Consider the following 17,262-nt stretch of genomic DNA (forward strand, 5'->3'; position numbering starts at 1 on the left):
AGAGGAACTTTATAGCCCTGTGACTCTGTTGTGAAGGAGGTGGTGGTGTGTCTTTTCACTAACTGTGTGAATGGCCGATACAGATGGAAGAGCTTCTGGAGGGCTTTCCACAGCACCCTCTCATCTTTCTTTCTGTGTGCTTGTATTAGAGGCTGGTGGAAGCAGCAGAAGATGCAGATCTGAACCACGAGTACAACTCCTCACTGGAGGTAAGTTTATCCTGGTCAGTGACAAAATGACGCACATCCTCAGAGAGACTAGCCAAAAGGCAGGCCTAGCTGCACCCAGCCACCTCAGGTTCCTGGACAGGTTAGGAGTTTCCTTGTCTTCAGGACACTCAGCTTGTCCAGTGCGAGCAAGAGACTCTCTTGGCAGATCCCAAACCTAGTAACACCAAGGACATTAGTTCCTTTGGCTCTGCAAGGGGAAGGATTTGGGAAGACATTAGGTTGCATGATGTTATTGGCATTACATTCACTGCACACCAATGTTGTCATTATGTGATATGTTAGTGCAAATTGGCTGGCACTTTGTGGGTTACTTGACTGGAAAATGAGCTAAAAATTGAGTGCGTATGAGCAATGAGGAGACTGCAGTTACAAATACCCACAGCAAACCATTAATCCCAATGAACTGAGTTTCTCACCGTCTTTCTCTACAGCTCACATCATCTTTTCTCTACCCTGCAGCCACCCACGTGTCAGGACTTCCCATTACATGAAAGTTCAGCACTGTCCAAGCAATTTGGATAACTGGCTTTCTGTTAATAACTGTTTGTTGTAGCCAAGCTATGGGATTATTGCTTGTGAAGGGAACTGGAGTAAAAATGAAGGAAGTCCACTGTCCACGGTACAAGTAAAGAGAGCTTAGCAGAAGTACAGGCTACCCTTGCAAGTACACCTCTCCATGGGACAGGGTGGGAATGAAAACGCTTCTTGAAATCAAGATAGCTACCAATTTTACCTCTCCTACCTCTTTATTTAAGAATCTCATTACAGTCATGCTAGATGAGTCAGCTGCATTCACGGTAAGGGTCATGGGTGGGTTGAGGTACAAGTCTGTATTTGCACACACAATTTGCACCCTCTGAGTATGGTTAGTACTTGAACATAAATCCTTAAATAACCTCTGCCTTCAGATAAAGGCAACAAAAACATTTTTAAAACATCTGTTATCCATGGGTGAAGTCTCCTGAAGATACTAAAGTAACTGTAGATGCTAAATCCCCAGTGGCCTTCACAGGGGGAAAACTGTGTTGTCTTTGAGTACCTTCTGCTCTGTCCTTTGCTCTTGACAAGTGCCTGCTGCTTGGACTGACAGAGCAAGAGGATAATCCTGGTTGGATGTACATCAGGAGTTAACTCTAGTAAATGACAGCTGTAGAAGACAGGGCAAGTAAGGTCAGCATCAATATGTCCTGTGGCAAACCTGGGAGCCAGACCCAGTGAGGCACTCCACCTCTCTGCCTAGTCACTTAAATACCTCTGAGGGACCACGGGAGTCTGACACTGTGTTCTTTTGCTCTTAGGTGGCTCTTTTGCTCTCGATTTTGACTGTGCTTTCAGTCATGTGGGCACCTGACAATAAGAAACTGGGCAGAAACCATCATTTGGGCAGCTTGACACTTTTCAGTTGGTAATGGCTTTTGTTTGCTGCTCATCTTGATCTTATTTGAAGCCTGAATGTCCCTCCAGATGTCCCTTTTTTATGTTTTAAAGAGTGGGTTTTTTCAGGCAATACTGGTAACAGTCTGTCTTATTCTCTCTTGTTACCTTTCTCTTTTCCATTGTCTTCATCAACAGTTTGATTACTACAACTCCGTTTTGATTAATGAGAAGGATGAAAATGACAATTATGTGGAGCTTGGAGATGAATTCATTTTGGAGCCAAATGAGCATTTCAATAACCTACTGGTGAACACAACATACAGTGATATCCAGCTCCCCACCAATGTCTACAACAAAGGTATTGGCCTCTACTTTCTCACTACTAGTAAGTTGCTGTGGAAACTACCAGTAATAGTACTGAAAGAAAGGATGGGAATAGAAAAAAAAGAACTGACAGAAAAGAAAATAGGGCTGGAAGGGTACTGTCCCAAGGCACGGTCATGTCGATGCTGTAATCTGTCACTGTGACAAGGCTTAGGTATAATCTGCTCTTGGAAGACCTCTAATGATGGACAGTTCTCCATCTTAGGCAGGTAGTATAGTCTCCTAGGGTTGATCCACCCAAGCAAAGATGCTGTGAAACAAACTGTGAATTTATTGGCAATTGTTACTCTGTACAAAGGGTCAGATCTATCAATGTCTTTAGGTGTCAAGGATCTCATTGATTTCAGCCAAGAATTTAGAACCCAAGCATGTTTGTGTTATGAGGCACTAACACCTCACAGGGACACTCTTAATTCCTGGTGAGCATACCTATAGGGAACTGGGGGTAATTCAAAACTGCTGCTGGGACATAACTGTTCTGGGCTATTGTCTGTTTTCAGCAAGGGTTTGGCCCTTTGGCAGCTGCAGGAGCCCAGGGAGGCACCAAGGCTCACATGGCCTCATCCGTGCCCAGACTGTATCCTCTCCCCCTCCATGTTCACACCCCTCCAGCTACACACCAGAAACCAGTTCGTCTCCAGGCTGGTCAGCATGCTGCCAAATCTGCAGGCTGAGACACCAGCTGTGATTGTCCTAAGTTTACTGCTCTTTTTTGCCAACATTCAGGCTGCCTGAACCGGCTCCTTCCCTGCCTCCCCATCAGCTCTTCCCCTTGCATATGTTTTGGCAAGGAAAAAAAGCACCATTACTTCTCTCATAGATTGAGCTCACTTACAATCTTCAGGACCATACTGGGCAGCTGCTGGTGACTGTTCTCACAACTGCTACTTTATTTAGAGGGACAATAGAGGGAGTTCTATTTCTCCCATGATTTTAAATTAATTCCATCTGGTCTGACAGCCCCAGACACTAGAAATCTTCCTCACAATGGAGCCGCCAACAGAGCTGGCTGTGGGAAGCTACAGCAGAGCTACATAAAGTAGGCCGCTGCCTAACAGCAACGTACAGAAAGAAGCGGCCAAATGGCCGCTGTCAGAGACAGCAGAGAGGCACTGCCCAGCTAGCTGATTTCTTGCCTGTACAGCTTGACACAAGCCATCCAGCTGCTCTGGCTATGGCTGGAAGATGAGCAGGAGATGGAGGAGGAGGAGGGCTGCTTCCATGCCTGGGCTTCCTCCAGGAGCAGTGCCTGGCAGTACTCACTCCTTCTCTTGCAAACAGCAGCAAGCCTGGCTCTCCACAGCCTTTCTGACTCCCTTCCTGCATGAGTTACTTTGGCCTCAACGTTGGGGTGTCACAGTTCAATTTTTCCCTTATTTTGACCAGAGTTGCCTTTAGTAAAATGACTAAACAGGAAGTGGTAGGTCAAAGCCCCATCCCTTTCAACATTAATACAGTTAATCCTACAATGACCAGTTTCTTATAATTCCCTGTTTCTGTTGCTGCTGCTCTGTTTGGTCTCCTGAGGCAATGAGTCAACACAGACACCAAATATATACTGCCTTTTATGAGTCCTTGCAAATCTGCAACTTCCTATTGATTCTGATGAGATCAGGGACAAGGGAGGACAACTCAGGCTTTGTGAAAGAAAGGGCAGGCAAAGAAGAAAAGAAAGAGTTCTTGTGGAAAAGAGGAGAGAGAAACGGCATATAACTCCTAGAGCTCCTCTGTCTTGGGTAATTACATCTAGCATAAATTTAAACACTCTTTGTAGGAAGGCTGTTCCACTTAGTGGTGCATCAGGCAGTTGCCTTACAACAGCCACACATCCCCTCTTAGGCAGCAGCTGAGTCCTGCCTGTGTGGTGTGCCGGTTGTGCTCAGCACACTGCTGGTTTTACTGGGTCTCTCGGAGCCTTCTTCCAACCAAACCTAATGCCCAAGGGCAGACAAGGCTGGAAAGAGAAATGGGGATAATAGCGTTATGACCAAGCTGAGATCACCTGTAGTCGCCAGTGGTGACTTGCCCTCCAGGATTTACTTGAATGATGCATCCAATTCCCTGCCCAATGTCAAAGCTTTGGACAAGGCTGCATTCCTCCTCTGGTTGCCTTCGTTCCCACTCCCCTGCTCCATCAGGGGTGCGGGGTGTCCTCTCTTTTGCATACTTTTTTCCTCATTTTCTATTCTTTCCCCCACAGACCCTGACATCCTGAATGGCATTTATATGTCGGAAGCCTTGAATCCTATTTTTGTGGACAATTTCGAAAGGGATCCCACGCTGACCTGGCAGTACTTTGGCAGTGCCACTGGATTCTTTAGGCTCTACCCAGGTAAAAGGGCAGAGATCAGCTTTGCTTTCTCAGTGCAATGCAATAGTTTTGCAGGACAGGGTCCGTGCCATGGAGGAGCCCAATCTGGGAAGGCTGGGGGCAGCATGGCCCCATGAAGGGCAGAGTGCAGTGAGGAAAACACTCAGTGCACAGGCTGCTGCTGCTTAGGCTGAAGGAATAGTGTCCACGGCAGGCAAAAACCTCTTTTTCCCACATGGGCCAACCAGACATGTTGGCCTTGCAACCCCAGAGAAGTCTGATTGCAGGGGTGTGCGTCAGGCAGGCTGCCCTCCAAAATGCTCACAAAACACCATGGCAGGACCTGCAAATCTTGCAGGTGGGGTGCAGAGGCCGCAGGAGGGCTCCCTGCCTCACGCTTCCCTGTGGTTTTTAGTGGCGGGGCCACCCCCCATCTCCAAGGCCACACATGGCAGATGCAGCTGGTCGGCCTGACTTGTTATCCACTTGCCAGCTGTGAGCAGCATGCAAGGTCATGGTGCAAGAGGGAGGCCCCGTGCTCAGTGGAACCCACGAGATCCTCCGCAGCTGTAGCTTGGCCTGGTGGCCCCTTCGTCAGATGACTGCATGCCCTTGTTCTGTGGCCTGTCATGTGTTGTGGAAGGGGAAAGCAGAGATGACTGTGAACAGAGCCTTTAGCGGGGAATCTGGGACACGTCCCTGTCATTGCTGCTACTTTTTTATGCTATCAACCACCCTTGGGGAGAAAAAGATGTTGTTGAGAACCACATCAAAGTGGCAAAAAGTTCAAAGTAAGTGCAGTTGCTCCCCAAATTTGAAGAGACTATGTCTAGGTACATTTTTTAATAGAAATTTAATGAACAGTTTACTAAGAACTCCCGAAGACCATGCAGCTCTGCTTGTATTTCTGCAGAATGGCCACTGCTATTGCTGGTCAGACTTGCGTGTGCCCATGGGGTAGCCCGGTCTCAGCAGTGAATAGCAGAGGTGGTGCCTGGGGAGTGGGGAGCAGATGCCTGCCTGTCTGTCTCTGTTGATTGCTCCTTTTAATGTTCCCTTCAGGAATAAAGTGGTTACCAGATGAGAACGGAGTCATCTCCTTTGACTGCAGGAATCGTGGCTGGTAAGAGTTTTGGAGAGACTTGGCCAAAGCACCTTTCAGTCTTCCTCTCTCCCTCTTTTCTGAGGTGACACCTCAGAAAAGCAGTTACTGTCCATGCTGCTCCTGTGAAAGATGAGGGGTAGATAGATGAAGGCAATAGGAGGTTAGGAAGCCCTACCACCTGCCAGCACCAGCTTTCCATACAGAATCTAACACATGCCACATGGAAATCACCACCAGTCTATCCTTCCTCTGTCCTATCCTCCTTAGAATTCTGCAACTGGAGGGATGGGGCTGTTCAGACCCCAGAAATATGGGGCCTTTACTCAGTGTACTCAGCACAGCTAAAGGAGGCTTTAGCAATTGTCACTCTCAGCTAAGTCTGGACATAGATCTGCAGCAGGCCCAGCACTTGCCAATGTGGGAAGTGAGATGCTGGGGCTGGCAGGGGAGACAGGTTGTTAGGAAGGGACCCATGGGATGCCCAGCCTGACCCTGCTGGATAGCTGTGCTTGTGGTGCATGTTATGCTGCAGCTATCATCGCGTGCCAGCAGCACACCTAGTGTTCTTCCTACCCGTACACTCACACTGCTTCCTTGTATTCTTCTTTTTATAAAGGTACATCCAAGCGGCCACCTCTCCCAAGGACATTGTCATCATTGTGGATGTCAGTGGGAGCATGAAGGGCCTGCGGATGACCATTGCCAAACACACGATCATCACCATTTTAGACACTCTGGGAGAAAATGACTTTGTCAACATCATTGCAGTAAGTATGTCCTATTTCCAGTCCTGAGTTGTCTTCCTTATGCCTCATACCAACCCTTCAGTCTCCTTAGCAAACTATAGGCATTGCGGTGGTGTAAGTACAACACTTAGTACCTATGTTGGATGGGGGATTGAAAACAATTACCCTTGGGAAGTCAGCTTCTTTTGGTCAGCAGGGTGGCTGCTAAGTCATCTCAACCCCCTCTGTCAGCTGCATCTTTCTGCTTACTTAGGGATGTGACTGCAATAGATAACAAAGTGCTGTAGAGAGACACCTGAGCTAACAGGGACCTGAGCTAATAAATTAACCTAACAGCATAACACAGTGTTTGGGTTCAGTAGCAGTATATAACCCTCAGGATAAATGTTTTCAGGCTAGAAAATTATCACCATATGCTTTTTTTGTGCACCAACATCCTGCAAGGCTGCAACCCAGCTCAGAGTCCATCTGTACAGGCTTGCATGGAGTTTGGTCAGGTTGCCTCAGTGTTTCTCTCTCCCTTTTAAAGCCCTGTCCAGGATGAGGATGGGCTGATTAACCCACAGAGAACCAGCACCACTGACCACAGAAAGCAAAACTTTTCCATGATCCACGCCAAGACTGGGAGGTCTGGTGCCAGGTTAAAGGCAAATGGCTGCTCACTTCCTAATTTTCAAAGTTAATTCAAGCACTGTCTCTTTCCGCAGGCTCCTTTCTATAAAAGTTTGCCAGGACACAATCACTGGGATATAAAGTCTACTTTTTGTGATAGCTTCTTATTGTGTAAGATAGTTAGAAACTCCAGTGGTGACAGCTCTGTCTTTATGTGGCTGGAGAGATGGAATAGTGAACTGTGTTGGCAGAAAAATGGAGGGAAGTCATTACAGAGTTTGAAATATCATCTGTTCTTCAAAAACAATCCCAGAAAGAGCATATAATTTATATTCTTTTACTGTACTCACAAAAAGAACCTTCTGGCTCCGACACATTATAGCCTGACCTAAGCTCCTATTGATCAGCAAAGCATCAGTGGCCTCTTATCCATGCTCTTATGAATTATGCTCTTCTGAACCTTGCAGGAAAAGGTTTACACTGGCATGTTTTACCTCACATATGTATCAGGCTAGAAGCATACACCCCACTAATTATCACAGTTTGGTGGATGTGTGGTAACTTGATATGTTATCATTCAGCTGTGCACCAGAGGCATCAGACATGAGGCTACAGAATCGCTTGCAAGGTTCAGCTGGGGACTCACAAAGTCTCCAGAAGTCAAAAATATGTGCAAATAGTGCTAGAAGCAAGACCAGGGGCACAAGCTCATAGAGTGTGGAGAAAATCTCTACAGTGTGAGTGGAAGAAAAGTAACTTTGTATGTGCATCTACACATCTTTGTATGTGTATTTGCCCAGATAGAACTCAGCACACACCATAATTAAAGCATTATTTAAATAAATGAGATTTATCAAAATCGTAATTTGCTATGATCATACAAACAATTTCTAAAGGAAATATGTTTAAAATGGCATAATGCTCCATAGTGTTTTCTGAACATCCACCTAGGACATGAACCCATTTGGAGAATTTTCTCCCATTACAACCCCGTTCTTTTCATTTTCTCTTTGCAGTACAATGATTATGTTCATTTTATCGAACCCTGTTTTAAGGGTATCCTGGTTCAAGCAGATAGAGATAACAGAGAGGTGAGTAGCAGTCTCCTATCAATGTTATTCAGGTAGCTCTCTTAATGTAAGAAGTACATGGGGTTAAGATGCTGTGACATGAAACTCCAGGGACAAGAAACAACCATCTCCCAGAAGCGTGTGGGTTTGATTTCAGAAGCAAGCAGCAGTTCAGTGGTGGGTGCTGGCTCCGTGGTTCACCTTTGCTTACACAAAGCCGCTGTAAGGCAGGGTCAGCTGGCTAGCTAAACAGCAGCAACCAGCTTCCCTGTGTCACAACAGACTCAGCACCACTGCTGCCAGAGCATGAGTGGACCTAGCCCAGACTGCTGTGAAAAAAACAGCATGCAGAGGGCAAAGGTTCTCTGTCTTTGAAACCCTACATCCTCAGCCCTCAGAAAGGAGAAATGAGCCCTTTCCTGGTGAATGTGTTCTCAGCCGGGCTTGATCATTCACCAGGGTGGGCTGCCAGCAAAATTTCTCTGATGAGGGGTTTTGCTGCTCTGATCCAGGAGGGCTGAGCAGCCCCAAGGTGGTCAGCCTGTGTCCGGCTGTTCCACTGCCCTCTGGGCTGACTTGTATTTTTAGCAATTCTTGGTGGGTTTTTTCTTCTTTTTTCTCTCTGTACTAATACTACAGAGGTGGCATGTTTCTATGTGTCTTCAGCAACCAGAATTCGCTCCAGATTTCTTTCCCAGCTTAGCTCTGGGTCACAGAGTATGACTCCAGAGGGTAATGTCTCCCACAGTGTTTCCCAAAGGATCCCAAGCCTTTTGCACACTGTCTTGCAGAGATCTGTTGGACACATGCAGAGAGCACTCTCCAAGTGTTTAATTTACGACCAGATCAATGCCTCTTTAGTAGACAAGCATTCAATTTTTTTCTTTTTCCCAATCCTATTGCTTTTGCCTGCACAGGAAGGTTTTTTTCCTGAAGGCATGGATAAGGGAAAGTCCAATTTCTAACAGTTTTGTCCCTTGCATGATGTTTCACGGACTGCCAATGTTTCACGTCCCGTAGGCTGAGAAATGCAGTCCTGCTGTGGCTGTGTGGGCAAAGGTGCAGCATGATGGTACTGTCAGAGGAGCAGCCGCTTGACTTTCCGGCCTCCGTCCATCACGGTGCTGTGCTGCCCTGCCAGCAGTGGGGAAGGATCAGGAGCACAATGGCACAGACTTTTCCAGGTTACCCTTTCCTCCCCTGGTCGAAGGGAGCACCATGCCTGCAATTCATTGCTGCCTTTTTCCCTCTCTTCTTGCCAGCACTTCAAGCAGCTGGTGGATGAACTGCAGGCAAAAGGAGTGGGGACTGTGAACAAGGCTTTGACAGAGTCCTTCAAAATCCTCAGGGAGGTAAGAGAGTCGGTGCCGATGCTTGCATTGGACCCACCCCTACTTTCCCCTCTATATCTAATGGCTTAGAACATCCCTCAGTGCTGCGGTGAGGAGGTGTCATGAGCTGATCTCATGGGCCTCAAATTTGTGGCAAGCAGAGGTGTGTGCAGAGGTGACCTGGCTTTGGAGAGGTGTTGGTTTGTGCGTGATGCCCCAGGGCTGCCGATCCCTGCCCATGAAAAGTCAGGAGCTGGCAAGGCTGCAGCCTCGTGTTTCCTTAACTAGTCCCACAACTGGGCACCTTGTATAGATGGTGCCAATAAAATATAACTGATCAGCTGAGGGCAAAAATTCTGGTCATAAGTAATGTTATTAGTGAGCCTTGGTAAGCAGATGATGATGAAGACATGAAAGATTATTCTCAGGCTTCAGTTTTATTTCAATGTCACTTTGCTGAGTATCAGGGCTTGGGGAAGAAAATACAGCTACAGGACAATTAATCAGTCAGTCTGATGTCCTTTGATAAGAATCGTAAATGATTCATTGCCTTGTATGAACAATTGGGACTTCAGTAGCCTGGAGGTAAACATGCAAAACTTATTTTCTTAAGGAATGTTAACAAAAAAAGGGCCAAGAACCAGCTGAACACCCCCACCTCCTCATGGCACTGTCTACAGTGGGGTTGGCCTGAAGATGCCAATGCCTTTCGTGCTAACAAAAATATGTACACAGTATGACACTAGTGGCCATAATGATGGCATTGATGTTAAAGGCAGTATGCTAGAGGTACTGACACCCTGGGAAGCATTCTCCACTCTTACTTATTTCACAAAATGAAATTTTAAGTTTGTTGGCTATGGTAATGCTGTTCCTAACTTATGCCAGTACAAGCATGATCAGAGTTGAACCCAGTGATGATGACAGTTGAGCTGACTTGTCAGTGGTTATAGAAGCATAATGGCTTTAATGGCAACCTGAGAAGAGTGTGGTGTAGCCTTGGCATTGCAGTAATAGGCTGGCAGCACTCCTAGTAGTAAAGGTTCAACATCTTTGGAGGAAGATAGTTACTGAGATGACCAGGGAAGCAGTAATCATATAAACCTAGAACAATTACATGGACTAGATATCTGCTAGATTTATCTATGTGTATCATTGCACTTTATGACAAAATTAACTTTATCTTTAAAACCAAAGATCCAGAGCCTATGTAGGCCTGCATTGTATAAATCAGAATACCTAAACAAGTTTTCCACCAGAGGAAAAATGATTTCTTAATATCTAATGTAGCACTGGTTATGTACGGTGACAACAGATTAAAGAATTCCAATGCAGTACAACTGCAGACTCTCAAGCAGCACATCTTTGAAGGTCTTAGTGAAGAATAATGGACCATAACCCTAAAGAAAGCCTGCTTGCCCCAGCTGAAAGAGCAGCTAGTCATGCCAGGCACAGACATCAAAACTGATCTGGTTCCACTAATGAGGAGACCTCACACCTTCTTTTTGGCAGGCATGGCTCACCCACTAGACTAGGCAACCCTCAAGCCTCCAGGAGGCAGGACCTTTATAAAAACCTACATACTTTGAGGCAGGCATGCCCATTGGATATAGAAGGTACAAGGTGGAACAGCTGAGACAGAAAAAACCGTCTTCCACTGACATAGCTGGACAAAAAAATACCTCCAGAGAGAGAGTGATGTCCAGGTAGCCCAGTGGACTAATGTAACTCCCCTGCAGTAATAGAGAAGAAACTCTTTGGCAGGTAGACAAAATATTTTTCCTCTCTATTTGGCATCAAAAATGCAGTCAACAGTTTTAGTAGTCATCACTTGTATTGATGCTTGTTGATTCTCCCTTGGCTAATGAGCTCAAAAGAGCTCCAAGATTGCTCTTAGACAGTACAGCATGCAGTGGTGATAAAACCCTCTGTTATTCGCGTGCAAGGTGAGGTGCTGCTTCCTTCAGTTCTGGGGAGAGGACAACTGAGTCGGTCATTTGAGCATCTGCAGATGAGGAAAGTGGCTGTTTGAGCAACTGCTGGTGTCATGCTTCTCTGCATCTTGGAAACTGCTGTCCATGCAACAGGAGTTCAGAAACAGTAACTTTGTTCTCAAAGGAAGGTGTGAAACAGGGCTATGCATCTTTTCCATCCAGCTTTCCTTTCCCAGTACCACTGGTTGCAGCTTTCTTGTAACTTGTCATTGGCTGTAGCACGGACCATGATTGCCTCTTCTTTAGCAAAAGGGGACCTCAGTTCAAGGTCACTGAAGCCATCAGCTGGGAGCCTTGTTCACAGCCAGGTGTGGGATGGCTGTGAGTGTAGCAGGAGGCCTGCAGGACCTCCTGCAAGTCACTTTGCAGCTTCATCCCAGGATTTCTGTCTGCCGGGTGACGTTCAGAAGAGACAGAGATTGTGTCTCAGCACACATGCAGTAGCACCAGAGGCTGCACATACATAGGCATGCAAGTGTAGAAACATGCCTGTTGTCCTGCTGCATCCTTCCCCAAACTGTAGCTTCCCTGGTAAGGGTTCATCTAGAGAGTGCCTTGATATCACCAGCTGGAGGATATCATCCAGGCTTTGCAAGTATCACAGCTTAAGGCAAAAGGATACCACCTGCCAAGTGCTTCTATGCTTTAAGGAGTCTCTGAAATCTTCCCTTAGAGCTTCTTAGATCTATTATCAGTAATAGGGGAGGAAAAGGATTTCCATCAGTGTGCCCTGAAACAAATCAGTGCTGCTGCAGTCATGCAAGTGGGAGAAGGGGGAATTTCAGTGGAATCGTGCATCCCCTTCCCATCAGACAAAATTCACATTCTCAGGTTGTAATTGTAGCCATTCCTCACAGACTGTCCCGTTATTGTTCACAGGAGCATATGCAAGAGAATGAAAATTAAAATTGCCACATCACACTGATGAAACGGGCTTTGCTGATTACAATAGACAACCAGTAATAACATCTGTAATGAAAGTGACTGCAAAATTTCCCTCGTAATTTTCCTCAGTCCAATTGCTTGTAGAATTAATAGCCCAGCAGAGACCTACTCAATGAGGTATGAGTAGCAGAGTGGGGCTGAAGACGAGCACGATCTCTCACTGTCTTTGTTTTCCTCCATTATGTTCTGGGGTAGACAGGCATATTTTAATTTGTGATGCAATTTGCAGAACAGCTTCAGCAGAACAGTTAGCCAGAGCCTCTCCTACCCCTTTCTGCCATGCTTAATAAACCACTTAATCTCTCTATTTCAATTTAGCCACACACCAAGTGGTTTCAATAAAATACACATCCCAGGGAAACCATGGTCTTAAGCATCATTTATAAAGTGCTTCAAAATTCTTAGGCGTCAAGTGCTATGTTTTGAGCTCCTTTATTTATCAAGTTTTAGTCTATCTCACTGCTATCTTCTCTTCTTTGTTCCAACAAGCTTGGCACGTTTTGTTCTCTCACCCTTTTCCTGTAGGATTTATACCCTTTTGTTCTGGCTGCTGCTCTGCTCTCAGCTGCTTTCAGGCTGCCTGCCTTCCCTGAAACACCATCCTCCCAACAGTATGTAAGTGCTGCAGCTGAGAGCTATCAAATGCTAAGCAGAGCAGAATAATTACCTTCCTTGTTTTACACACCATAGTCCTCTTAACATGACATAAGACAACAGCTACGTTTCTTCAGACACTGTCACATTGTTAATTCCTGTCTGGCTGATCTGCCTCTGCGGTATTCCTCTCCAGCCAGTACTCCGCCTCCTGTTCGGCATTTGAGCCTCTGAATATGTTTTCCAATGTACATAAGTTGCAAAGATATTTATATTTTTTTATAGATGTGACAAATATATGTGTGTAAATATATACATGTGCAAACACACACCCCTAATTCTAAGAGAGTTATATATATATTCGTATATCTGTTATATATAAATCTTTTAGGATTACATTGTACAAAAGCTGGGTCTCTTATGGGTCCTCCTTTCTCAGAATTTGTGCAGAGCAAGTGGGTATTTTGAAAGCTGATGTTTTTCTGACCCTGTGGAGGAAAAGAAACCTCAAGTTCTGCTCTCTTGAGTCCACCTGGGAACAATGTCTCCTCTTAACACCCAGCTCATTTAATAGTACCTTGACTTGCTGCTGAACTCAGAAACTGAATAAATTTTGACATTAATTGTGAGTAGGTCACTCCAAAATGGCTATAGGTGAAAAAAATAGTGAAACTGGTCACAAACTGGATTTCAGTGAGATGTGAAATTCTGTGTAACTTGAACAAACTGGTGTCATAAAGAAGAATGAACCCTTTTGCTGATGTGAGTAATCAGAGGAGTTTGTGGCCTCTTATGCCCCACCTGTGTGGGGAAGCATTTTATTTGCACACTCACAAAAGGACTGTTACTAATTTTTCTAGCAATGTGCTAGATGTTTAAGGACAGTTTACCTATCTAGTTTCCTCCCTTCTGGCAACAAACGTTTTCTGTTGATTCCTTCTTCATCCTTTGGGATCTCATGCAGTCCCAGTCAGGTCTCAGCCCATGAGGGAAGTAGTTCAGCAGCACCTTCTGCAATTCTTTCCCTTCCTGATTATTCAAATGCTTTCAATTAACTTTTTCTTTAACCCCACCGCTTTGTGACCCTGCCTGTAATTAATTCATTCTTTTCTTCATTTTTTATCACTTCAGCATGCACACAGCCATTATAATATTGTCCTTTTGATGATGAAGTATGGAGGCTATAAAGCATATCTGCCTGAACATTTCCCTCTGTTTTTTTATTTTCTGGCAACATACTCTTTTTACTCACTTTCTTGATGCTTCTCTGAACATTTATAAATCTTTTCTTGATTTCAGTCACATTTTTATGGACCTAGATTCTGCAGCGTTTTTTTCAGGATATACAAAGCTCAGGATTTCCTGTTTACTGGTTAATGCCATCTCTTGTTTCTTCTTAACTGGCTTTCTGCTTCCTTCTCTACTGCTAATTTTCTACCCGTGAGACACTTTCCACTAAGTTTGGATTTTCAGTAATTCTGGAGGCCACTCTGGAGGCAGCTCAGCATAAGAATGGGGCAGGAGGAGACAGAGGGGCTGCTCAGTCATCTGGCCAGATGTGTATATAATCAGCATGCATGCCCACGCATCACTGAGCTATGCTGGTGTTCTTACTGCTTCACTAGTGACTCTGCCAGGCTACAACTGCGAAGTAAATGGCAGTGAGCAAACAAGGGAGTACAAAAGACTACGACCCTGAATTAATTAGATCATGCCTGTTACTCCTGGCAATGTGACCAGAGTTATACAGGAGAATACATAGCTCAGTGCCTTATTCACCAACTGCACCTCTAGCCTGCATCTCTTCAGATAGCTGTTCTGTGGATATCTTGTTCCTCATCTCCCCTTCTTTCATGCTGCTGAGACTTCAGTCAGAGCAGGGAATTATGCTCAGAGCTTGATGTGAATGCTGTCAGATCATTTGCTACAGCTGCAGCCAGCCACAAAAGGACCTAAAAATCAGGGATTACCTCCTGTTCATTTGTTTTCTAAATCTGTCTTTTTAATCTCTATTTCTATGACACTGATGATCTCATTTTCCCTGTTGAAAATATCATCTACTCCTGTAATTAGGAGATTGCTGGTTCTGATACAGCATCTAATTTCTCAGTATCTCAGTATTATGAGGTCTGAAGTAAGCTACATGAAAAGATGTCTTAAGTAGTTTGATGAAATGGTGGGTGACCTTAATTAAGTGTCAATTTAATAATCGTCTAAACAAAACATGGTTTAGATTGCAGCAGTCTGGAATAAGCTGCTTTCATAACTACAAGGTTCGCATATCTGTGATCTGAACCTCCTTCTGACAGCATCTCCCTCACTACCGTAACCCTATGCCTCCCGAATGGATGCTCACACTAGCTGTTCTTTCTGCTAATCTGCACGCAGTTCATCTCTGTCCTAGGAACAGCTCACTTGAGAGTCCTTGTCTTTTTCCTGCCTGATGGTCTGCAGCAGAATCCCATGCAGCTGTCAACGGCATTTCCCCTTTTGTTTACACCTAAGAGCATCCTGTGCTTGTTCCTGTTGTGCACTCTTAGCCTTTGCCCTGAGTCTCCCTGCCGAGCAGGGGGCACATCTGCTTTGACCCCTCCTGGAGCTCCAGTTACCCTGTAGCTGGCACTGATTTTTTTTTTTTCCATGGTACAAGCTGTATAAGCTTTTTGGACCACTGGAAATGTCAGACCTTGGGGACTCTGTACAGAAAGACACGGGAGATGCCCACTGCTGGGTTGGCATGACCACAGCAGCAGAGGTACAGTCTGTATCCCTTCTGAATGTGCTGCTCTGGTGATATGAAAGAGGAGGAGCGCTCCCAATCACCTCACCCTGATTCAGTAATTCACATGGATGTTCTGCCTGAGAACCGCTAGTTAGAAATGACCTTATTACACCACTCTTCTCTCTCGTGATCATCTGTACTGATTCCGGTCAGTGATACAAGTAATGGGATTATCATGAGAGAGCGATGGCTTCATATGTGTGGTCATTCAGAAGCTGTGGAATCCATGCTTACTGCAGTAGAGTAACAGGTGCTTTAGTGATATTAAGAGTGATGTTGAAAGAGGCAGGACTGATAACATAAATGGTGGTGGAAGGAGACATTATGGTGGTAGTAGCACTGAACCTGGTAATTTCATAACAAGGGACAATCACAGAGGTAACTGTAGGAGCGCTGAAATGATTGGGGAAATCTGGACTTGGAGTTGGCTTCCAGGTATTGATGGTCATGATGTTGATCTGCCGTGGAACCACAGTACCATCTGTGTTGGTAAAGACATTTGCCTTCTGTCCTAACATAGCATTACCAAACCAGAAGGGACTTGTGAATTGAACCCTAAAACCTCTAAGAAGTCCCAGTTCACACCCTGTGCTCTTATTCTTCCATCCAGTGCTTGTTTTCATTTTATGCAATTAGTCTTGCCACTTGGATACCTTTTTCCTCATTTATAAGATAGAACTACCCTCTCCAGTTTAAAATTGCTGCTGTGTTTGACAGAACCTTAGTAACCCTTCAGTTAGTCTCCCGTATGCTCTCCATCTCATACCATTGCCTCTCATTAATCTCTCAAGCAGAGTTGTCGTATCTTCCTCTTTCCACATTTTTTAACTCTGCATCGGTTTCTGTATCCTCCTTTGTTGATTAGACTTTTCCTTGCTCAGAGTGTAGAAGCGGTGAGATGCTGGGCAAGGAGAAGTACGTGCTGACACTGAGCTAGGAGCCACAGCAAAGTAGCTGCTCATTTTTGTGTCTTGACATCCTCTGCTACCTCCTCTGGTGACTGCTGGTTCAACATTTGCGTTGGTGCTGCATAAGGCACTTGGTTCTCTAGAACTGATGTACCTGAGGGCATGAGAGGCAAACGGCTCTGCATGCCGGAGCAGTATATGAGCAGCGTTCGAAGGCTGGTCTTCCTGGCAGAACAGGTGGGGTCTGGCTTGCCTGTAAGGGCACGCCTGTTCAACACCTCTCCATGTGTCCTTGGGAGCACGTCAATGTTTGTACCAGAGTCCCAGCATACTTCCACTCTACTTTAAACATCACTTATGCACAGATAACAGGTCATCTGTCATTACAGTGTATGGCCTTTCTATCCGGCACTTTCATAACCTATTTCAGCTCTGATGGTGGTAGCCACCTTTTTTCATGTGCTCTTGCCTTTTTCTGCTATTTTTTGGCAGATTGATGAAATAATGAGTCTGATTTCCCCCTCCTCTCACATTTTCTGCCATAAAAAGTGACAGTTATTGCTGTCAAATCAGAATTGCAGTGTTTATGGTCAGTCTGTAGTCATTTTGCATAAACGAATGTGACTGTGCAAGATGTGAGGCAGCAGGGAATCACACCCTTCCTCCACAGCACTCGTTTTCTCCTTATTATTTTACTTCTGTAAAGTCTCCTGTGTCTACATGTGCTAGGCAGAGCTGTATAAATAAAAAAAAATATATGCAGCATACAAACACAGTCCTTATTTAAGCAGAGCTCTTTCTGAGCACAGTGAGAGATTTGCAAGAGGAAGCCAGGATCTGGCCCACCATGAATGAATACGCTGCAATTACACA

At 45.2% G+C, this 17,262-nt stretch overlaps 1 protein-coding gene across 1 annotated transcript in view; it reads left to right on the plus strand.

Moving 5' to 3' along the window:
* The window catches only part of CACNA2D4 (calcium channel, voltage-dependent, alpha 2/delta subunit 4), a 55,678-nt gene that overhangs the window by 12,687 nt on the left and 25,729 nt on the right, over nucleotides 1-17,262 (plus strand). The window contains exons 4-10 of the mRNA XM_009706592.1: nucleotides 150-209; nucleotides 1,803-1,965; nucleotides 4,192-4,323; nucleotides 5,365-5,425; nucleotides 6,024-6,174; nucleotides 7,782-7,856; nucleotides 9,098-9,187. Of these exons, the coding sequence (XP_009704894.1) occupies nucleotides 150-209; nucleotides 1,803-1,965; nucleotides 4,192-4,323; nucleotides 5,365-5,425; nucleotides 6,024-6,174; nucleotides 7,782-7,856; nucleotides 9,098-9,187 (732 nt within the window). The remainder of the gene's footprint in view (nucleotides 1-149; nucleotides 210-1,802; nucleotides 1,966-4,191; nucleotides 4,324-5,364; nucleotides 5,426-6,023; nucleotides 6,175-7,781; nucleotides 7,857-9,097; nucleotides 9,188-17,262) is intronic.

The sequence above is a fragment of the Cariama cristata genome, unplaced genomic scaffold, assembly GCF_000690535.1.
Source record: "Cariama cristata isolate BGI_N322 unplaced genomic scaffold, ASM69053v1 scaffold13888, whole genome shotgun sequence".
Taxonomy (NCBI): Eukaryota; Metazoa; Chordata; class Aves; order Cariamiformes; family Cariamidae; genus Cariama; species Cariama cristata.